Raw genomic sequence first — 21,449 nt, forward strand, 5'->3', positions numbered from 1 at the left:
CGGACGCCAGTTTCATAAGTTACTCCAAAAATGGTGCCTGTACGTTTTACAGGATGAGCAAAGCAAGGTTTCGACACCCCTGTAAAGTGTATACAGAGTTTGGGACACCGTGCAGGAAGTTCAACAGATAGTGAGTGTCAAATTCAGGCAGAGTTTTCTGGGCAGAGATGCAGGAATGCTACCTGGTGAGACTCCATGACTGTCAGTTTGTTAAAAGTCCGTTAAGGGGGGTCAGGGCAGTCGTGGGTTACCTGGAGCTTTAACTTTTGGCATGGCACTCCCTGTTCTTGACTGTCTGCTTGAGGAAACAGGAAAGTGTGACCACAGTAACATCTGCCAAGATCAACAAACAAGAGCAACAGGTCTCGGTGAAGAGGAGTGATTAGCTGGAATTAATGATCTCATTTTGACATTAACGGTAACAATAGTCATGAAAGAGCCCGACTGCCTGGATCATGTGAGGATCTTACACTGTGCATTGATCACCTTGTGGACAGAGGTGCATCTCTTCTCTATTCCCTGATCCTGTCCAGCACATGCATAAGTAATGTTTACTGATGACGCATGAAGGTGTACCTCAGGGCACCGTCCTCAGTCTGCTTACTTTGCAGAAGAAAAGGACATTTCTTTGGCTCAGTTTGTCGATGGCTTTTAACAACCAAAGCAAAGTGACAAAGATTAAATACTAATGCCTTAATGCAGGAAAGGATTTGTTTCCTCATTTTCCCTGATGACATCATAAGGGTGTGACTGGTTTGGCTTGAACGGATAATGTTTCAGGATCTTGTCCGGCTTGGAAAAACACTATCATGCAAGTTAAACATTGTTCCTCCTTCTTTGAATTTGACTCTTTGTGATCGAGATCCTTCTGTTAACAAATACTTACACGAAGATTCTTAAAGAATGTCAAAAAATAGTATCGCAGAGAGAAGTCTCACCAGGGGGCCTGAGTAAAAGAACCCCTGGGGTCTCCGCTTCATGGTAAACAAAAATCAGAAATCTCAATTACAGAACAAAAGAAATCCAGGAGTCTTAGTTTAAAAGTAAACGTACACCAGGAGTCTCAGCTTCAGAGTAAAAGAAGACCAGGAGTCTCAGCTTCAGAGTAAACGCACACCAGGAGTCTCAGCTTCATAGTAAAAGAACACTAGGAGTCTCAGCTTCATAGTAAAAGAACACCAGGAGTCTCAGCTTCATAGTAAAAGAACACCAGGAGTCTCAGCTTCATAGTAAAAGAACACCAGGAGTCTCAGCTTCATAGTAAAAGAACACCAGGAGTCTCAGCTTCAGAGTAAAAGAACACCAGGAGTCTCAGCTTCATTGTCAAAGAACACCAGGAGTCTCAGCTTCATAGTAAAAGAACACCAGGAGTCTCAGCTTCAGAGTAAAAGAAGACCAGGAGTCTCAGCTTCAGAGTAAACGCACACCAGGAGTCTCAGCTTCAGAGTAAAAGAACACCAGGAGTCTCAGCTTCAGAGTAAAAGAACACCAGGAGTCTCAGCTTCAGAGTAAAAGAACACCAGGAGTCTCAGCTTCATAGTAAAAGAACACCAGGAGTCTCAGCTTCAGAGTAAAAGAACATCAGGAGTCTCAGCTTCAGAGGAAACGAACACCAGGAGTCTCAGCTTCATAGTAAAAGAACACCAGGAGTCTCAGCTTCAGAGTAAAAGAAGACCAGGAGTCTCAGCTTCAGAGTAAACGCACACCAGGAGTCTCAGCTTCAGAGTAAAAGAACACCAGGAGTCTCAGCTTCATAGTAAAAGAACACTAGGAGTCTCAGCTTCATAGTAAAAGAACACCAGGAGTCTCAGCTTCATAGTAAAAGAACACCAGGAGTCTCAGCTTCATAGTAAAAGAACACCAGGAGTCTCAGCTTCATAGTAAAAGAACACCAGGAGTCTCAGCTTCAGAGTAAAAGAACACCAGGAGTCTCAGCTTCATTGTCAAAGAACACCAGGAGTCTCAGCTTCATAGTAAAAGAACACCAGGAGTCTCAGCTTCAGAGTAAAAGAAGACCAGGAGTCTCAGCTTCAGAGTAAACGCACACCAGGAGTCTCAGCTTCAGAGTAAAAGAACACCAGGAGTCTCAGCTTCATAGTAAAAGAACACCAGGAGTCTCAGCTTCAGAGTAAAAGAACACCAGGAGTCTCAGCTTCATAGTAAAAGAACACCAGGAGTCTCAGCTTCAGAGTAAAAGAACATCAGGAGTCTCAGCTTCAGAGGAAACGAACACCAGGAGTCTCAGCTTCATAGTAAAAGAACGCCAGGAGTCTCAGCTTCAGAGTAAAAGAAGACCAGGAGTCTCAGCTTCAGAGTAAACGCACACCAGGAGTCTCAGCTTCAGAGTAAAAGAACACCAGGAGTCTCAGCTTCATAGTAAAAGAACACCAGGAGTCTCAGCTTCATAGTAAAAGAACACCAGGAGTCTCAGCTTCATAGTAAAAGAACACCAGGAGTCTCAGCTTCAGAGTAAAAGAACACCAGGAGTCTCAGCTTCATTGTCAAAGAACACCAGGAGTCTCAGCTTCATAGTTAAAGAAAACAAGTAGTCTCAGCTTATAGAGACATTAGTATCAGCACAGAATGTCCCTATTTGAGCATCAGGTTGATGTACCTGTGCAAATGGAAATTATTTTACAGAAATATGTGTCCCATTATGAACTGTTCTGTATTCCCTTTCCTCATTTGACTGTACTTTGGTAGAGAACACACTGCAGGTACATTTTGTAAGGTAAGGGAGATAAGTGTGATGTATGGTGAAGGTGATTGTCAGGGGTGTTGGGCGTGTCACTGAACAGGTGACAGCTTCTGATAGCGAGGCAGAGAGAGGTGTGTTTGTGTTGCAGACAGAGAGGGAGGAGAGAGGAAGTGTATATATATGCTGGGGCAGGGTCGCTGACATGGACTTGTAGTTATGACTTTCCACGGAGTGATCTGTGCAGCAACTCTGCTGACTCTCCTCACACAAGGTAAGAACCCCTCTCAATGCACACACCTGAATCAATCATGTTTCAGATCCTCTGACTGCTGAAGGCAAGAGAAACATTCAGGAGGAAATAGATTATAAAGGAGAGGAGCTTCATGTAACACACGTGTTTCTTCTATGCAAAAACTGAATGCAGAATTTAGCTTTTTTGGTATTTTAGGACTAAAATACTCAAAATATCAAAATATGCACGAATGATTGTTGAAATGCAGCAGAGAAATAAGACACAGCAGTGTGGGCTTTTTCTTTGTCCAATTAAAATTAATAACTCATTTTTTAAAAGTGTTTGGAGCTCTTAAAAGCTCTTAAGTGTTTGTGTCATCTGAGAGAATTGTGAGAGGAATTATTCAATATTTCAGAGTAAATAATCGTCTGATGAAAATGTAAAGCAGAGCACTTTCTTCTTCATATGCTGCAGAAATAAAGAGAGACCTCTTTGATTGTAACACTCATAAAGTTTATCATTTAAATAGATATATAAGACATGCCCCAGACTGAACTGAATCCTGCTTTAGTCTCAAGGCTTAAGAGTGAAATAATTCCTCTACATACTCTCTGCTCCTGAGGCCGCAGAGTGTTATTTTTAATATTGGTCAGCATGCAGCCTCGTTCTGTCCCCATAAATACCAACATCTTATTGATCGTTGAGACCTGCAGATAAAAACTGATGCAGCTTCACGATCAGTCTTTAACATAAAGATTTGAATTATAACTCAGTCACAAAGTTGTAAATATTTTACTGACTGGTTAGTTCTCTAAAAAAGAACGCGTGTGGCGTGTGGCGTGCGGCGTGCAAACATGACCCACACAGGTTTATTTTATTCCTCTAAGCTATCACTTCAAGACGAATTAAAGGAGACGATTTGATTCCTGCAAAGCTGCTTGAACTGGGTTTTATACGGAGGAGGATTCGGGCCACTAAAAAGAATAAATAAGATCCATTATATGTATTTTTTATTATTATAATATATAGAAAAAAAAATCAGAATTCTAAGATTAAAGGCAGAATTCTGACTTTTTTTTCTCAGAATGATAATAAAAAAGAAACATTAGTTCTTGATTTTTTTTCCCAGTGGCCCTAATCCTCTTCCGTAGTTTTATCTGTTCCCTCAGGTGTCATATTTTTAAATATCATATTTCAACATGAATGTTTTGTTTCTAACATTTCATGAAGTTTGCATGACTTATAAAGAAAACAAACAGTCCAACTCTTCAGATATGTGAAGGACTTCCTGGTATGATGAGGTTGCATCCTTCACTAAAGGTTAAAGGATCTTAACCGGCTGTAAATATTTTACTGCACAGATGACAGTTAGGAAAATGTGCTGAGTCATGGATTGACTGTAAGTGCTGATGATGCTCGGGAACATTTGCGCCTTGTGAAGAAAGACACGAATGCGAACGAGGCATTTCAAACCCACGATAAGATTAAGATTGGAGATTGTTGTCTGCATTTCCACACAGGACAGAATGAGTCATTTAAAGTAACGTGATGAAACATTCCTGGAAGATTTAGTCTTTTAATCCCTCTAAAATCAATCTGCAGGGACAGTCTGAGTCTTTTTAAACTCTTCCTCAAGTAAACATTCATTTAAAGTAACATGACAGGTTTGGGATTTCCCTGACTCTCAATCCACTCAAGGAAGTCCACAATCTTATTTTACGCTTTTCTTGTAGCAGACAGGAATCATTGAAGATGTTCCTGTAAGTGTTGAAGTTAAGGTAACAGAGATTACATGTCAGATTAATGCTGATGGGTCACACTGAGCCACGCCTCGTCATGTGGAGGATAAAAACTCACACAGAGGGACCTTTAAAGAATGAGCAAACACACATCTAAAGGAATGAGGGAACTCACAAGAAGGTTGGGCAATATTTGCTGTTCTTGTCTCTACAAAATGTCTCATGTTTCACATTTGCACATCTGTCACTCAACTCGTTTACAAGGAACAAACAAAGAAACAAAGAAACAAACAAAGAAACAAACAAACAAAGAAACAAACAAAGAAACAAACAAAGAAACAAACAAAGAAACAAACAAACAAACAAACAAACAAACAAACAAACAAACAAACAAACAAAGAAACAAACAAAGAAACAAACAAAGAAACAAACAAAGACAGCCAGTTTGTTACCAAAACACAGGAAATAAAAACATGACATTCAAACTAGAAGAAGTAAAAGATTTAAATGCTTTAACATAAAAACATCTGAACATAAAGTGGACTAAAATAATCAAACTTCTCTACCTCTTGATAATCTATCAATAACGTGATCACTAATCTTTACTCCACCATGTTTCAGGTGAACTTAAGTGACCCATTCTTAAATGTCATCAATGAAAGCGAACCTGCCCAGGAGCACGCCATGAGTGTGTACATTCGCCTAAACCTTTGAGCTCTTTTCACACGCATCACTGTGGCAGACAAACGCAGATCCTCCGAGCTAAACAAACGTTGCATACTGACTCTTTAATGTTGGAAAACCAGACCTTTAAAGCAACAAATCTGCATCAGACAGAAGGGAAGATTACCCAGAGGCCTCGCTGTTTCCATGAGAAGTAAAGCAGAGTGCAGCGAAATTTAGTCTGTGAAAAATATCCTGCGTCTGTCTTCCTTTAAATCATCATCGTCAGGGTTTTATTCCTAAAGTCCTCGTTTCAAGCAACCAGAGAACTGCAGTTCCTTTAGTGTCCACTCGAGGCCCCAAAAGCTGACCCCGTATTTAAATACCCACATTTACAGCGGGATACCAAACATAGTTCTGGTCTCATTTCTGTTTCTATGAACACTAAAAGGCAAACATACTCAGGTTCACAGGAGGGAGGGCGCGATGAGCTGTAGCAAGGTGACACGGCTACGACCTGACCTCTGCCTCTTTGCCAGTTTTGAAAAGAGTCTGAAACAGTCTGAAGTTAGTTTGTATAATCAGTCGAGTTAGCATCTCCAGTACGGTGACCAAGATCTCTGGACTTCATAAAACTCAGAACTCAACAGATGACGTCACTGAGGCTGTGTCCAAGTTTTAAGGTCTGCTGTTTCAAGCACAGACTGTTCTGTCCCTGAGCGCTGTTTTGAAGCCAATCGTTGGCGGCAGCCATATTGGAAATGCAGAACTCAATCAAACTTAGTGTGAGGTAAAGAGGCGGGGTTTGAGCCTCCTAGCCAACAGCTATGTGTTCCCGTCTGTCAGTCAAGTCAGTCATGTCCTTATGTGGGCAAAAACTTGTAATCTTAATATCTTCTGAACCGTCAGGTTAGAAAAAAATACTTTCTTTCTCTCTTGTACTTTATTAAACCCTCGGGGGAAATTAAATTTTTTAATCGGGCTATTTTTGAACATGCTACACACACAGTTTTTGGTATATACATACAGTCATGCACACACATGCAGTGAACATGCTTAGGGAGAGATGTCAGAGTGAGGATACTGCCTTCAACCAGCGCACCCCAAGCAGTTGGGGGTTCTGTGCCTTGCTCAAGGGCACCTCGGTAGTAGGTGAACCAGCACCTCTCCAGCCACCAGTCCACTTGCCTAACTTTGTCTATGCTGGGACTCGAACCAGCAACACTTGGGTTCCCAAGCCAAGTCCCTATGGACTGAGCTACTGCCGCCCGATAGGGAATTTAGCGACGTAGAGCAAAGCCATTTTTTGAACCAGGCTGTAAACATGTTTATTTCTGCTTCAAACATCATCTTCTTTGAATGGGTGTGTATGTGGTTTCCTGTGTTTCTGCAGCCAGCCTCTAGTGGACACTCGATGAATTTGGTTTCAAGTCCTCGCAAACTGAAGTTCCTTTAAAGGTGAAGCAGCAGAGTGTTGAGTTCAGGGCAAGGACAAGCCGTCATTACAGCGACCTCAGACATGGTCAGAGTAGAAGAAGAGCATGAAGAATACAAACATTTGAAGCGTTTATTTCATGCAGACTTCACTGTGAACGACGTGTTTGAAATTCAAAGCATGAAATGAGTGAATCCCTGCAGACTATGAAGCGTGAATAAGTTTGGATATTAAGATTTAAGATGCATCTATCTCTGCATGTCGTGCTGATTCTGGTTCTTTCGCTTAACCCTTACTCTGACCTGTTTGTTGTCTCCTGAAGTCCGACCTGACCTTTGAGCATACATTGAAAGACAGGCCTCATTACCTGCTGTCTGCGTGACTCTGGCAGAGCCCCTGTCAGCTCTGAGGCGTCCGTCAGTACCGCCCCTCCCTCTGCTGACGCTCCCTTCCTCCTTCTGTCATCACTCGTTCTGATAGAAACAAACAGAAAGTGGTGGTTTGAGAGAAAAAACAGCTCCCTGTGTTTCTGCACTCTTACAAAGAGTGTTCACTGAAGCTGAAACAGCTCAGGCATGCTGACAGTCCTGTTAGACCAGGCCGTAAAGCTGTCTGATAGGACACACACACACACACACACACACACACACACACACACACACACACACACACACACACACACACACACACACACACACACACACAACCACATAGCCACAGCATGTCACTTCACACAGGGAGATCCATTAAAACAACAAAGAGTTAATTCAACATTCAGAGTGTGTGTAAAGGATCAGAGGAGGCTGCTGGGGATCTTCTTGTTTTTCTCCTTGAATAGAAACCATTCTCTCTCCTGCACGCGTCACATCTTCACAAAGCTGTTTGTGATTAAACATGAAATGTGAAAAGTTGTGTTTTCTGTTTTTCAGGATGTCACTCACAGCTCAATGGTAAGTCCTTTTTTCACTTTGTTTCCTTTGTTGCATTTAAACCTGCTGTGTTGTATAGAGCTTTAATATTAACAAATAGAGGGTATCAGACACAAGCAATAAACATCTGGACTCATTGTGAAATAAAAACAGCTTCATGAATCAGGGATGTTTGATCGGCCACACCTCGGTGTTTCCTGCACACTCCCAGGATCTTAATCCTCATCCAAGAGGAGAAGCTTAAGTTCCTGCAGGAGCGCCGACAGATAACGCTGATGTGAGGATTCCTCACGTGTGTTTGTGCTCTGTCTGTCTTCAGTGTGTGGTAAACCTCTGCTCAACACCAGGATCGTTGGAGGGCAGCCGGCCCCTGAGGGCAGCTGGCCCTGGCAGGCCAGTCTGCAGAGAGGCGGAGGCCACTTCTGTGGAGGGTCTCTCGTTAACAGCGAGTGGGTGGTGTCTGCTGCTCACTGCTTCAAAAGGTAACTGTTTGGTAAACATTCAATCCATTTCCTGCTTTGAATTTGTGGTGTTGTTTTCAAGTAACTTTATTTTTGTCTCAATTTCTTTGTGTCCCATTTTGATGTCTTCAAACTTATCTTGAGTGAATTCCAGGCTGGTTTTCAGCTCCTGTACATCTCTGATAACTCCATCCAGCCTTTTGTTGGTTCCATCCATGATCAGCTGAATAAAGCATTTGAAGTTTCCCTGTTGCTGAAGTAACATCTCTTTGTAGAATTCTCTCTGTTGTTCAAGTAACTGGGAGAGAACACTCATTGTAACCTTTGTATCATTCTCACAGGCGGGTGTTTTTGCATGTTTAGGAGGCATGATTAGTCTTACCAAGATGTACAAGAAGCTGATAGGAGCTGAAGGTGTTGATATCCAGGCCGGCCTAGTAGGCCTGAAACCCCCTCAGCTTCCAGCAGGTTCCAGCAATCTCAGAGACAATGCCACAACAAGAAGGAGAAAAGAGACCATTGGAGGGTCTTTCATGAGGCCTCAGACTCTTTTTTTAAACTATTCAAACTTTGTTTCAGCCGTGATGATTCTTAAGAGCCAAATCCTATGAACACACTGTGCCCTGAACCCAGAGATGAAGCTACACTCAAGTGTTTTTAAGCCTTAAGGTGTTAGCGCTCGAACTAACCGGGACAGTGTTCACGCCTCCTCTTTGTTACAGCCTTATTATTAAAGCATCACTGCACAATGTGTTCAATGTTAGAATGAAACTGCTTCTCCTTCACTTACTGCAGCTTTAATTCAACACATCGGTTTCCTGTACTGACTCTGTTAATGACTCTCCCTTCAGCACCAGCACCAGCAACCTGGCTGTGTCTCTGGGTCGTCAGAGTCTGGAGGGATCCAACCCCAACGCAGTGACTCGGACTGTAGTGCAGATCATCCGTCACCCCGACTACAACACTGATACTAATGAAAACGACATCAGCCTGCTGAAGCTCTCATCGCCTGTGATTTTCAACAACTTCATCCTGCCCGTGTGCCTGGCAGAGCCCGGCAGCTCCTTCTTCAGCGGCGTCAACTCTTGGGTCACCGGATGGGGCAACATTGGATCTGGAGGTGGGTCAGAAACTGGACTACATTACAACACAGTTTTCCCTATATTCTGTAGTATGGACTCACATCACTGTGTATGTCCCATCAGAAGGAGCGTCCCTTGAATAGAGGCTCTGCTGTGTGCTGTTGTTTAGATGTTAGTAAATCTCTGGTACAGAGGAGTTGTGTTGTAGAGAGAGACACACCTGCTGTATGAAATAAACACTGTGTGATGTGTGACACAGTTTCTGTTTGTCCACAGTGTCCCTTCCTTCCCCGCAAGAACTGATGGAGGTGGAGGTGCCGATCGTGGGAAACAGGAAGTGTAACTGTAACTACGGAGTGGGCTCAATCACAGAAAACATGATCTGTGCCGGGTTAGAGGCCGGAGGGAAGGACTCCTGTCAGGTGATCATTTCTCAACAGAGTGTTAGCTTCAGATTTTAACTCCTGCAATATCCAACCTCCTAATCTCTTCTCTCTCTGAACAGGGCGACTCGGGGGGGCCACTGGTGAGCAAGCAAGGCGACCGCTGGGTCCTGGCAGGGATCGTGAGTTTTGGAAATGGTTGTGCCTTGGCTAATTTCCCTGGAGTCTACGCCCGTGTATCTAGTTATCAGTTATGGATCAACAGTCACATCACCAGCGACCAGCCGGGATACGTCAGATTCACGTCCACCGGGACTGACAGTGACCTCAGCGTCACCTGTGCTGGCCTGGCACCGCCGCCAACAACTACCCTGCCAACAACCACCCTGCCAACAACCACCCTGCCTACAACCACCCTGCCTACAACCACCACAGCCAAACGTGAGCGCACGCCAAAAATCTCTTATATGAGATGTCTTCATAAACTTCAAACATCAGCATGATCAGGAACTGAGGGGCTTACTTTAAGAGGACTCAAGGTTTTATGTTCTTCGTACTATCCCTCTCTCTATCCCTCTCTCTCTCCCTCTCTCTATCCCTCTCTCTCTCTCTCTCTCTCTCTCTCTCTCTATCCCTCTCTCCCCCCCCCCCCCCTCTCTCTCCCTCTCTCTCTCTCTCTCTCTCTCTCTCCAGCTGTGGTCTGCGGCCAAGCCACAATGAACTCGCGTATCCTGGGGGGAAGCTCGGTATCATCGGCTGGTTTGTGGCCGTGGATCGCCAGCCTGCAGAAGAATGGGAGCCACATGTGCGGCGGGACTCTGGTGGCTGTTGATGCAGTTTTGAGTAACGCCAACTGCTTTTCAAGGTGAGACACAAGATAGATTTATTAAGATAACAGACTTTCAAACACGGACCGAGTTACAGTGCTTTCAGTTAGTTCAGTGGTACCAGTTTATCCTTCCCTGCACTTTGACTGGATGTAGAAAGTCTGAAAGGGTAAATCTGTCCGGTCTGATCCGTGCTTTGAACCGATCAAACATCTGGTCCTAACTGAATCCATCCGACCTCCAGCAGCTCCCCCGTACCGTCTGAGTGGACCGTGGTTTTGGGTCGGCTGAAACAGAACGGATCCAACCCTTTTGAGATGACACTAAACGTGAGAAACATCACTGTGAGTAACCTCACCGGGTCCAACGTGGCGGTGCTGCAACTGGAAACCAATCCCACCCTGTCCACCTACATCCAGCCCATCTGCCTGGACAACGGACAGACCTTCAGCGAGGGCTCCACCTGCTATGGTGCAGGCTGGAGCGCCGGACGAGGCGGGGGTGAGTCCTTGACGCACAGTAGCACCGGTTTACGTCTTTTGAATAAACATTTAAACACATCGGATTAAGTTTAATGAAGGTAGCTAACATCAGGGTTTGATCCGCCTCTGATAAGACTCTCTTGTTCTGGTTCCAGAGGAAGAAGTTCTGCAGGAGTTCCAGACCTCAGTTGTGAGTTGTGGAAACGCTTCAACAAGTGACAGAATTTGTACAGGGTCGTTCACGTTGGAGCAGGTGAGAGAGAAGCTTCAGCTCACAGAGGTCACTGTGCCCTCGCTCAGTATTCTAACTCATGATAAGGAGCTGTACTCACATTAAATTTGATGCTTCCTGTTCCCTCAGGGTGACTCTGGCGGTCCTCTGATGTGTAAGGTGGGTGGATCTTGGTTCCAGGCGGTCGTGTTGTCCTTAGAAAACAACTCCAGAGGTCGTGCACGAGCCGATCAGATGATGGTCCTGGAAAAACTGAGCACTTTTAAGAACTTCTTGGAGAACACGGTGGGAGCGTTTTATCACCGGCCTCCAGCAGCAACAGCAGCAGCAACAGCTCCAGCGTTAACACCACAGCCTCTACCAGCGTGACCACGGCCAGCAGCAGTGTGGACATCCCTCACCCCTTCATCATGTTCTCCCATCTCCTCCTCTTAGCCCTGTGTCTCCAACTCTTCATATAGAAGCTTCCCTCTTTTGACCGGAACAAATCAACACAAACAACCTTTGATTTGAGAGACTTTTACAGACTGTGTGAAACCGACACGATCAGATCTGAGGAGAGTGACGTGTAAACACATCTAACTACAAAATGACGCATTTTATTTTTGTAATATTGGAACACTACATGTTCGTATGTGATTGAAAGACTTAATGTTTGTTAACGTTGACTGACAGAGAAAAAACAAAGGTACTGAAGATTCAATCAGAGGAGAGCACGGTAAAATTTGACTCCGTTAACCGTTAAAAAAAGACGTTAACTCCGATAACAGATAAGCTACCGTTAACATAAACACCTAGCGAAAGTCCGACAGTCCACCTTAGCCTCCCGCTGCGACGGAAAGACCGGTAAAAGTTTTAATCTAGACATTATATACATCAAGATTCAAAGATTACTTCAGCTGCAACGCAAGTCGGTTATTGGCTCACTGGTGGCACCTAGGGGTGAGAAGTCACATGATACCTCTGTGCGGTATCTTATGGTTGTTTATCCATTGAACTTCCTTTGTTGAGGTTGATATCCTGTTGATGATTTTGAGCCAGAAAGACACTTAGAATGTGAATGAACCACTTTAAGACTGATCGTCATTAGAGCCTTAAGCCTTTAATCTTGCCTTCAGATTCCTGGTGCTGAGAGTGACTACATTTGGGCAAAAGGGGCGTGGCTTAAGAAGAAAACACTGGTTAGCCAATGAGTAATTATTAATTTTACTAGCTCAGAAGGATTAAAAACAGGAATCAAGGGGGGGGTATGGAGACTGATATCCATGAATGGTGTCATAGTGCTGAACATAAGAACATCTACGCAACACATTGACGACACTTCACGGCTAGCTAGCGCTTACATCTCATGTAACACATCGGAGGGATGTTAACAGGGTGACGCAAAGGAAAAATTAATGTGAACCTCAACATCTATTAGGAGGTTAAATGTGCCAAACAGAGAAAATGATCTGCGTACACTTTAGTGTTTTGACGGGACTTAGAGTCCCCCCTGCTGGACGTTAGGAGAACTGCAGGTTTAAATAGCTTCACTCAGCTTCATTGCTCAGCCCTCAGCTTTAATTCACTGCTCATGTAACACTTGATGAACTCACTTTCAGAACAACAACCTTCAACAACCAAACACCTTCTCTGTCACGACTCTGTTTGTCTTCAACGCCTCGTGATCATCGGGTCACTCTTCATACCGGCTTGATTTGTTTTTCCACAGAACGGTTCTGGGCTCTAGCTGCAGACTCTTCACTGTACGGTGTGAAATGAAGAACTTTTTATGAGCTGCACTGAACAAACGTTTGTATATGTAGTGCATCACTCCAGCCTTTCATGTACTATAACGGCTAAACATGTGAGACCGTGATTTTTATTCTACTCACTCCAAATATCTGTGAACAGACGGGTTGTAAAAAGGGAAGCACCTTCCTTCAACAGATGAAGTCACATATTTTGAAGGTTTAATGAATCTACCTCATCGTATCAAAGAGCTGCTGTGATATAATGTGAATTTCTACATGAAGTGACTCAGCACTGATGTGAACACACTGGATTTGCTTTGCAAATACTCGAGCTGCACTTTACATGAATAGCTCTCAGGTTTTGAATACAAACGTCGACTCTTATTTTTTCCTACATTTGCATTGAATAACAGCTGTGATCTATCCCGCTAAATGAATGAAAATAAAACACTGCCTGTAAATGGCGTGAAGATGCTTCCTGTTAGCTACATTGTTAAATAAATACTGAAAATGAACTGTGTGTGTCGGCTGTTGTTCTGTGTCCTGCTAAACGAAGCAGCTGCCAACACTGAGTGGTACTTTTTATTTCAACACAGCTCAGGAGAGAGTAGAGAGGAGAGACGAGGAGAGAGAGGAGACTCAGAGAGAGAGAGGACACAGAGAGAGAGAGAGACACAGAGAGAGAGAGAGAGAGAGAGAGCACAGATGGAGGACACAGAGAGAGAGAGAGACACCGAGAGATAGGAGGAGAGAGAGAGAGTAGAGAGAGAGTGGGAGTGACATGCATGGAGAGAGGTTAGAATCGAGCCATGCGGACAGCAGGAGGACTAAAGCCTCTGTACATGGGGCGCACCCTTTTACTACTTGGCCAAAGCGGCCCCTAATCTTAAAGAATATCTGAACTCTTCCTGACATTTAAAACGATCTTTAAAAAATCGATTGATTCATTTTTTTACAACTCAGAGTTTTAATCAAATTTCATAAAAACACGACGTATAAAACAACAGGTCAGTGTCACAGCAGTTAAAACTATGAATGTTTAAACAAACGTCTGAAATACTCACTGAGGCACAGAATGTGGACAAACACCTGCTGAAGAATACAGAACAAGTGCTCCTTCCTCCCCCTGCTGGTTGATGGAAATCATTCCTTTAATAAACAAGAGGAAGGCACTTCAACCCCAGAGAGATCAGCAAACCAGTCGTCAGTTCGATCACAGAGTTTAAAGGCTCGAACAGGTCGTCACTGTTTGCAAAGGTTAAACATGAGAAAAGTAGAAATAGCTGGTTTTCCGACTGAGGCAGCGCTTCTATATCTGTAGTTTTGAATTTTCAACTTGAAAAAGTTGTCTGTGGGAAAGTTTGGGTTGTCAACATCCTGTGAGGATCTACAAATCAGCTTCAGTCAGAGAGTTTGATGAATGGATCTGATTCATCTTAGTCTCACTGAAACAATCACTGTCAATAACATGTGCACATACACATCATCCTGTTTCCTCTTGTGTGGTTAGTTATGAGCCCAGACCTCTCTTCATGAGGGACAAAAGTATCAACTGCTGTTTTTTAATATTCATTTTTAAATTATTGCATCCCTGTCGCTCTGGTTTGTGAACTACTGTTATATTTTGGCCTTTTTGCCTTTATTGTATAGGACAGCTGAAGGAGAGACAGGAAATGTGGGAAGTAGAGAGAGGGGAAGACATGCAGGAAATGATCGACCAGCCGGGAATTGAGCCGTCGCCCCTGCGACGAGGACTGTAGCCTCTGTATGTTGGGCACTTAGATGCTAGGCCACCAGCGCCCCAGGTTTGTGAACTACTTCAAACGCTGCAGCAGGTAGACTTTGAAGTTTGGTCTTCACGGTGTTGAAAGTTTCTCTTGTTCCTTTTGTTCTGAAACAATCACTATCTGATGAGACGGACAGCGGCTGCTGTGTGATTCCATCTGAATGACAGATGTAGTTTCCGAGTACAAACCTGTCCATTTTTAGACCTGTCGTCATCTCATCCATCCATCCTGTCCGTGGGTGAATTAAGGTAAAAGGCCGTCAGTCAGCAGGCCCGCGTCACTTCAGCGATAACTTCTGATGCTGTGTCGATTCAAACAGGAAGTCCGCTCATGTCTTTAGGTTTTAAAACGATGACTTCATTTCTCTTTGGAATTATCTTCCAGTCTCACTGTGCACCTAACCTGATGTTGTCTCCACTTATTTCTCTGTATGATAAAAAAACATTGATGAGTAAGTCTGCAATAATCTGACATATCCAGTTTACTGACATATCTAACACGCTCATTAAGATTGTTTACATGCAGTTAGTTCAGATTTTAATCACAATGCTGGCAACAAAAACACACCTGTCCTATATTAGCTGGAATGATGCACCCAAAAATACTTCCTGCAGTTTAATTGCTGTTATATAGAGGACTCATCTCCTTCATTTAGATGAGTCAAGTGGCAAAGTCTTACAAATAAGAATCTGACGATGATCCTTTTAAAGGTAAACATGCAGATTTTTATTTGGCTTAGTTGGGCTTAAATTTCAGTGATGTTCTTTAAATTATGGTACAATTTTGGGGAACTGGTTAGTGAATGATAATAATAATCATAGGATTATATAGTGCTTTTCTTAATAGTCAAAGTCGCTTTACATAAGATACAAATAAAAATAAAACAGAACAAGGACAGAGGTGGGGAGGGGGTAGAGGTCACGTGTTGTATGCTTCCCTGGGGGGTCACGAGACACAAATGGGGGGTCATGAAATGTCTGAGTTTTTTTTTTTAAGTTATCTAAAACTAGTACATTTTACCAATTCCAGTAAAAGATATCATCAAAATGGTAGCTTAACTTGAAATAAACCTTGAAAATATAAAATGTAATGAGTTTTCTGCCTTTCTTTGTTGTCAGATGACTCCTAAGTTTAGGGTAGTGAACAGTTAATTATCAAAGCATCAGTAGCAGCAGGTTCATTCAAACAGCACAGGAAACACAGACACATGTAGGTAGGCTCAAATCCTCCAGACAGCTAAATGAAGCCACGTTAAATCACTCTGAGCGACAGTGGGTGGTCGCAAGTCTTTGGCATCTATATTTTGAGGGTCTTGGGCTGAAATGTTTCAGAACCCCTGCTCAAGCAGGCGGTCCTTAGTTTCCTGCTCTACCCACGGTCCTATCCTCTCTGAATAAAGCTCCTGAAATATAACTTTGATATTATAAGGATTCAAGTTTAAGATTTGTAACTCATCATATGTCTGAAAGAAACATCACACTGTTTGTTGTCAGATCTTTAGTTGGTGGTTGGGTAATGTTGCCTTAAAGGAGCGGACGCCAGTTTCATAAGTTACTCCAAAATGGTGCCTGTACGTTTTACAGGATGAGCAAAGCAAGGTTCGACACCCCTGTAAAGTGTATACCGAGTTTGGGACACCGTGCAGGAAGTTCAACAGATAGTGAGTGTCAAATTCAGGCAGAGTTTTCTGGGCAGAGATGCAGGAATGCTACCTGGTGAGACTCCATGACTGTCAGTTTGTTAAAAGTCCGTTAAGGGGGTCAGGGCAGTCGTGGGTTACCTGGAGCTTTAACTTTTGGCATGGCACTCCCTGTTCTTGACTGTCTGCTTGAGGAAACAGGAAAGTGTGACCACAGTACATCTGCCAAGATCAACAAACAAGAGCAACAGGTCTCGGTGAAGAGGAGTGATTAGCTGAATAATGATCTCATTTTGACATTAACGGTAACAATAGTCATGAAGAGCCCGACTGCCTGGATCATGTGAGGATCTTACACTGTGCATTGATCACCTTGTGGACAGAGGTGCATCTCTTCTCTATTCCCTGATCCTGTCCAGCACATGCTAAGTAATGTTTACTGATGACGCATGAAGGTTGTACCTCAGGGCACCGTCCTCAGTCTGCTTACTTTTGCAGAAGAAAAGGACATTTCTTGGCTCGGTTTGTCGATGGCTTTAACAACCCAAAGCAAAGTGACAAAGATTAAATACTAATGCCTTAATGAAGGAAAGGATTTGTTTCCTCATTTTCCCTGATGACATCATAAGGGTGTGACTGGTTTGGCTTGAACGGATAATGTTTCAGGATCTTGTCGGCTTGGAAAAACACTATCATGCAAGTTAAACATTGTTCCTCCTTCTTTCTTTGAATTTGACTCTTTGTGATCGAGATCCTTCTGTTAACAAATACTTACACGAAGATTCTTAAAGAATGTCAAAAATAGTATCACAGAGAGAAGTCTCACCAGGGGGCCTGAGTAAAGAAACCCCTGGGGTATCGCCTTCATGGTAACAAAAATCAGAAATCTCAATTACAGAACAAAAGAAATCCAGGAGTCTTAGTTTAAAAGTAAACGTACACCAGGAGTCTCAGCTTCAGAGTAAACGTACGACCAGGAGTCTCAGCTTCAGAGTAAACGCTACACCAGGAGTCTCAGCTTCATAGTTAAAAGAACACTAGGAGTCTCAGCTTCATAGTAAAAGAAGACCAGGAGTCTCAGCTTCATAGTAAAAGAACACCAGGAGTCTCAGCTTCAGAGTAAAAGAACACCAGGAGTCTCAGCTTCATAGAACGTACACCAGGAGTCTCAGCTTCAGAGTAAAAGAACACCAGGAGTCTCAGCTTCATAGTAAAGTACACCAGGAGTCTCAGCTTCAGGTAAAAGAACACCAGGAGTCTCAGCTTCATAGTAAAAGAACACCAGGAGTCTCAGCTTCATAGTAAAAGAACACCAGGAGTCTCAGCTTCAGAGTAAAAGAACACCAGGAGTCTCAGCTTCATGTAAAGAACACCAGGAGTCTCAGCTTCAGTAAAAGAACACCAGGAGTCTCAGCTTCAGAAAGAAGACCAGGAGTCTCAGCTTCAGAGTAAACACACAGGAGTCTCAGCTTCAGAGTAAAAGAACACCAGGAGTCTCAGCTTCATAGTAAAAGAACACCAGGAGTCTCAGCTTCAGAGTAAAAGAACCAGGAGTCTCAGCTTCAGAGAAACGAACACCAGGAGTCTCAGCTTCATAGTAAAAGAACACCAGGAGTCTCAGCTTCAGTAAAAGAAACCAGGAGTCTCAGCTTCAGAGTAAAGACACCAGGAGTCTCAGCTTCAGTAAAGAACACCATGAGTCTCAGCTTCATAGTAAAGAACACTAGGAGTCTCAGCTTCATAGTAAAAGAACACCAGGAGTCTCAGCTTCATAGTAAAAGAACACCAGGAGTCTCAGCTTCATAGTAAAAGAACACCAGGAGTCTCAGCTTCATAGTAAAAGAACACCAGGAGTCTCAGCTTCAGAGTAAAAGAACACCAGGAGTCTCAGCTTCATGTCAAAGAACACCAGGAGTCTCAGCTTCATAGTAAAGAACACCAGGAGTCTCAGCTTCAGAGTAAAAGAAGACCAGGAGTCTCAGCTTCAGAGTAAACGCACACCAGGAGTCTCAGCTTCAGAGTAAAGAACACCAGGAGTCTCAGCTTCATAGTAAAAGAAACCAGGAGTCTCAGCTTCAGAGTAAAAGAACACCAGGAGTCTCAGCTTCATAGTAAAGAACACCAGGAGTCTCAGCTTCAGAGTAAAAGAACATCAGGAGTCTCAGCTTCAGAGAAACGAACACCAGGAGTCTCAGCTTCAGAGTAAAAGAACATCAGGAGTCTCAGCTTCAGAGGAAACGAACACCAGGAGTCTCAGCTTCAGTAAAAGAACACCAGGAGTCTCAGCTTCAGAGTAAAAGAAGACCAGGAGTCTCAGCTTCAGAGTAAACGCACACCAGGAGTCTCAGCTTCATTGTCAAAGAACACCAGGAGTCTCAGCTTCATAGTTAAAGAAAACAAGTAGTCTCAGCTTATAGAGACATTAGTATCAGCACAGAATGTCCCTATTTGAGCATCAGGTTGATGTACCTGTGCAAATGGAAATTATTTTACAGAAATATGTGTCCCATTATGAACTGTTCTGTATTCCCTTTCCTCATTTGACTGTACTTTGGTAGAGAACACACTGCAGGTACATTTTGTAAGGTAAGGGAGATAAGTGTGATGTATGGTGAAGGTGATTGTCAGGGGTGTTGGGCGTGTCACTGAACAGGTGACAGCTTCTGATAGCGAGGCAGAGAGAGGTGTGTTTGTGTTGCAGACAGAGAGGGAGGGAGAGGAAGTGTATATATGGGGGCAGGGTCGCTGACATGGACTTGTAGTTATGACTTTCCACGGAGTGATCTGTGCAGCAACTCTGCTGACTCTCCTCACACAAGGTAAGAACCCCTCTCAATGCACACACCTGAATCAATCATGTTTCAGCTCTGACTGCTGAAGGCAAGAGAAACATTCAGGAGGAAATAGATTATAAAGGAGAGGAGTTCATGTAACACACGTGTTTCTCTATGCAAAAACTGAATGCAGAATTTAGCTTTTTTGGTATTTTAGGACTAAAATACTCAAAATATCAAAATATGCACGAATGATTGTTGAAATGCAGCAGGAAATAAGACACAGCAGTGGGCTTTTTCTTTGTCCAATTAAAATTAATAACTCATTTTTTAAAAGTGTTTGGAGCTCTTAAAAGCTCTTAAGTGTTTGTGTCATCTGAGAGAATTGTGAGAGGAATTATTCAATATTTCAGAGTAAATAATCGTCTGATGAAAATGTAAAGCAGAGCACTTTTCTTCATATGCTGCAGAAATAAAGAGAGACCTCTTTGATTGTAACACTCATAAAGTTTATCATTTAAATAGATATATAAGACATGCCCCAGACTGAACTGAATCTGCTTTAGTCTCAAGGCTTAAGAGTGAAATAATTCCTCTACATACTCTCTGCTCCTGAGGCCGCAGAGTGTTATTTTTAATATTGGTCAGCATGCAGCCTCGTTCTGTCCCCATAAATACCAACATCTTATTGATCGTTGAGACCTGCAGATAAAAACTGATGCAGCTTCACGATCAGTCTTTAACATAAAGATTTGAATTATAACTCAGTCACAAAGTTGTAAATATTTACTGACTGGTTAGTTCTCTAAAAAAGAACGCGTGTGGCGTGCGGCGTGCAAACATGACCCACACAGGTTTATTTTATTCCTCTAAGCTATCACTTCAAGACGAATTAAAGGAGACGATTTGATTCCTGCAAAGCTGCTTGAACTGGGTTTTATACGGAGGAGGATTCGGGCCACTAAAAAGAATAAATAAGATCCATTATATGTATTTTTTATTATTAAATATATAGAAAAAAAATCAGAATTCTAAGATTAAAGGCAGAATTCTGACTTTTTTTTCTCAGAATGATAATAAAAAAGAAACATTAGTTCTTGATTTTTTTTCCCAGTGGCCCTAATCCTCTTCCGTAGTTTTATCTGTTCCCTCAGGTGTCATATTTTTAAATATCATATTTCAACATGAATGTTTTGTTTCTAACATTTCATGAAGTTTGCATGACTTATAAAGAAAACAAACAGTCCAACTCTTCAGATATGTGAAGGACTTCCTGGTGATGAGGTTGCATCCTTCACTAAAGGTTAAAGGATCTTAACCGGCTGTAAATATTTTACTGCACAGATGACAGTTAGGAAAATGTGCTGAGTCATGGATTGACTGTAAGTGCTGATGATGCTCGGGAACATTTGCGCCTTGTGAAGAAAGACACGAATGCGAACGAGGCATTTCAAACCCACGATAAGATTAAGATTGGAGATTGTTGTCTGCATTTCCACACAGGACAGAATGAGTCATTTAAAGTAACGTGATGAAACATTCCTGGAAGATTTAGTCTTTTAATCCCTCTAAAATCAATCTGCAGGGACAGTCTGAGTCTTTTTAAACTCTTCCTCAAGTAAACATTCATTTAAAGTAACATGACAGGTTTGGGATTTCCCTGACTCTCAATCCACTCAAGGAAGTCCACAATCTTATTTTACGCTTTTCTTGTAGCAGACAGGAATCATTGAAGATGTTCCTGTAAGTGTTGAAGTTAAGGTAACAGAGATTACATGTCAGATTAATGCTGATGGGTCACACTGAGCCACGCCTCGTCATGTGGAGGATAAAAACTCACACAGAGGGACCTTTAAAGAATGAGCAAACACACATCTAAAGGAATGAGGGAACTCACAAGAAGGTTGGGCAATATTTGCTGTTCTTGTCTCTACAAAATGTCTCATGTTTCACATTTGCACATCTGTCACTCAACTCGTTTACAAGGAACAAACAAAAAAACAAACAAACAAACAAAAAAACAAACAAACAAAAAAACAAACAAAAAAACAAACAAAAAAACAAACAAAAAAACAACCAACAAACTAACAAACAAACAAACAAACAAACAAAAAAACAAACAAACAAAAAAACAAAACAAAAAACAAAAAAACAAAGACAGCCAGTTTGTTACCAAAACACAGGAAATAAAAACATGACATTCAAACTAGAAGAAGTAAAAGATTTAAATGCTTTAACATAAAAACATCTGAACATAAAGTGGACTAAAATAATCAAACTTCTCTACCTCTTGATAATCTATCAATAACGTGATCACTAACCTTTACTCCACCATGTTTCAGGTGAACTTAAG

The 21,449-nt window shown here is 42.5% G+C and overlaps 1 protein-coding gene across 1 annotated transcript; it reads left to right on the forward strand.

The window, feature by feature from the left end:
• Positions 1-430: 430 nt before the first annotated feature.
• Positions 431-11,532, forward strand: LOC117832404 (transmembrane protease serine 9-like). The gene is made up of 10 exons (XM_034711503.1): positions 431-457; positions 7,697-7,717; positions 7,979-8,178; positions 9,009-9,277; positions 9,516-9,661; positions 9,745-10,063; positions 10,316-10,487; positions 10,694-10,950; positions 11,087-11,184; positions 11,293-11,532. The coding sequence occupies exons 1-10, from the start codon at positions 431-433 to the stop codon at positions 11,530-11,532; spliced, it is 1,749 nt and encodes a 582-aa protein (XP_034567394.1).
• The last annotated feature ends 9,917 nt before the right edge of the window (positions 11,533-21,449 follow it).

The sequence above is a fragment of the Notolabrus celidotus genome, chromosome 20 (genome assembly GCF_009762535.1).
Source record: "Notolabrus celidotus isolate fNotCel1 chromosome 20, fNotCel1.pri, whole genome shotgun sequence".
Taxonomy (NCBI): Eukaryota; Metazoa; Chordata; class Actinopteri; order Labriformes; family Labridae; genus Notolabrus; species Notolabrus celidotus.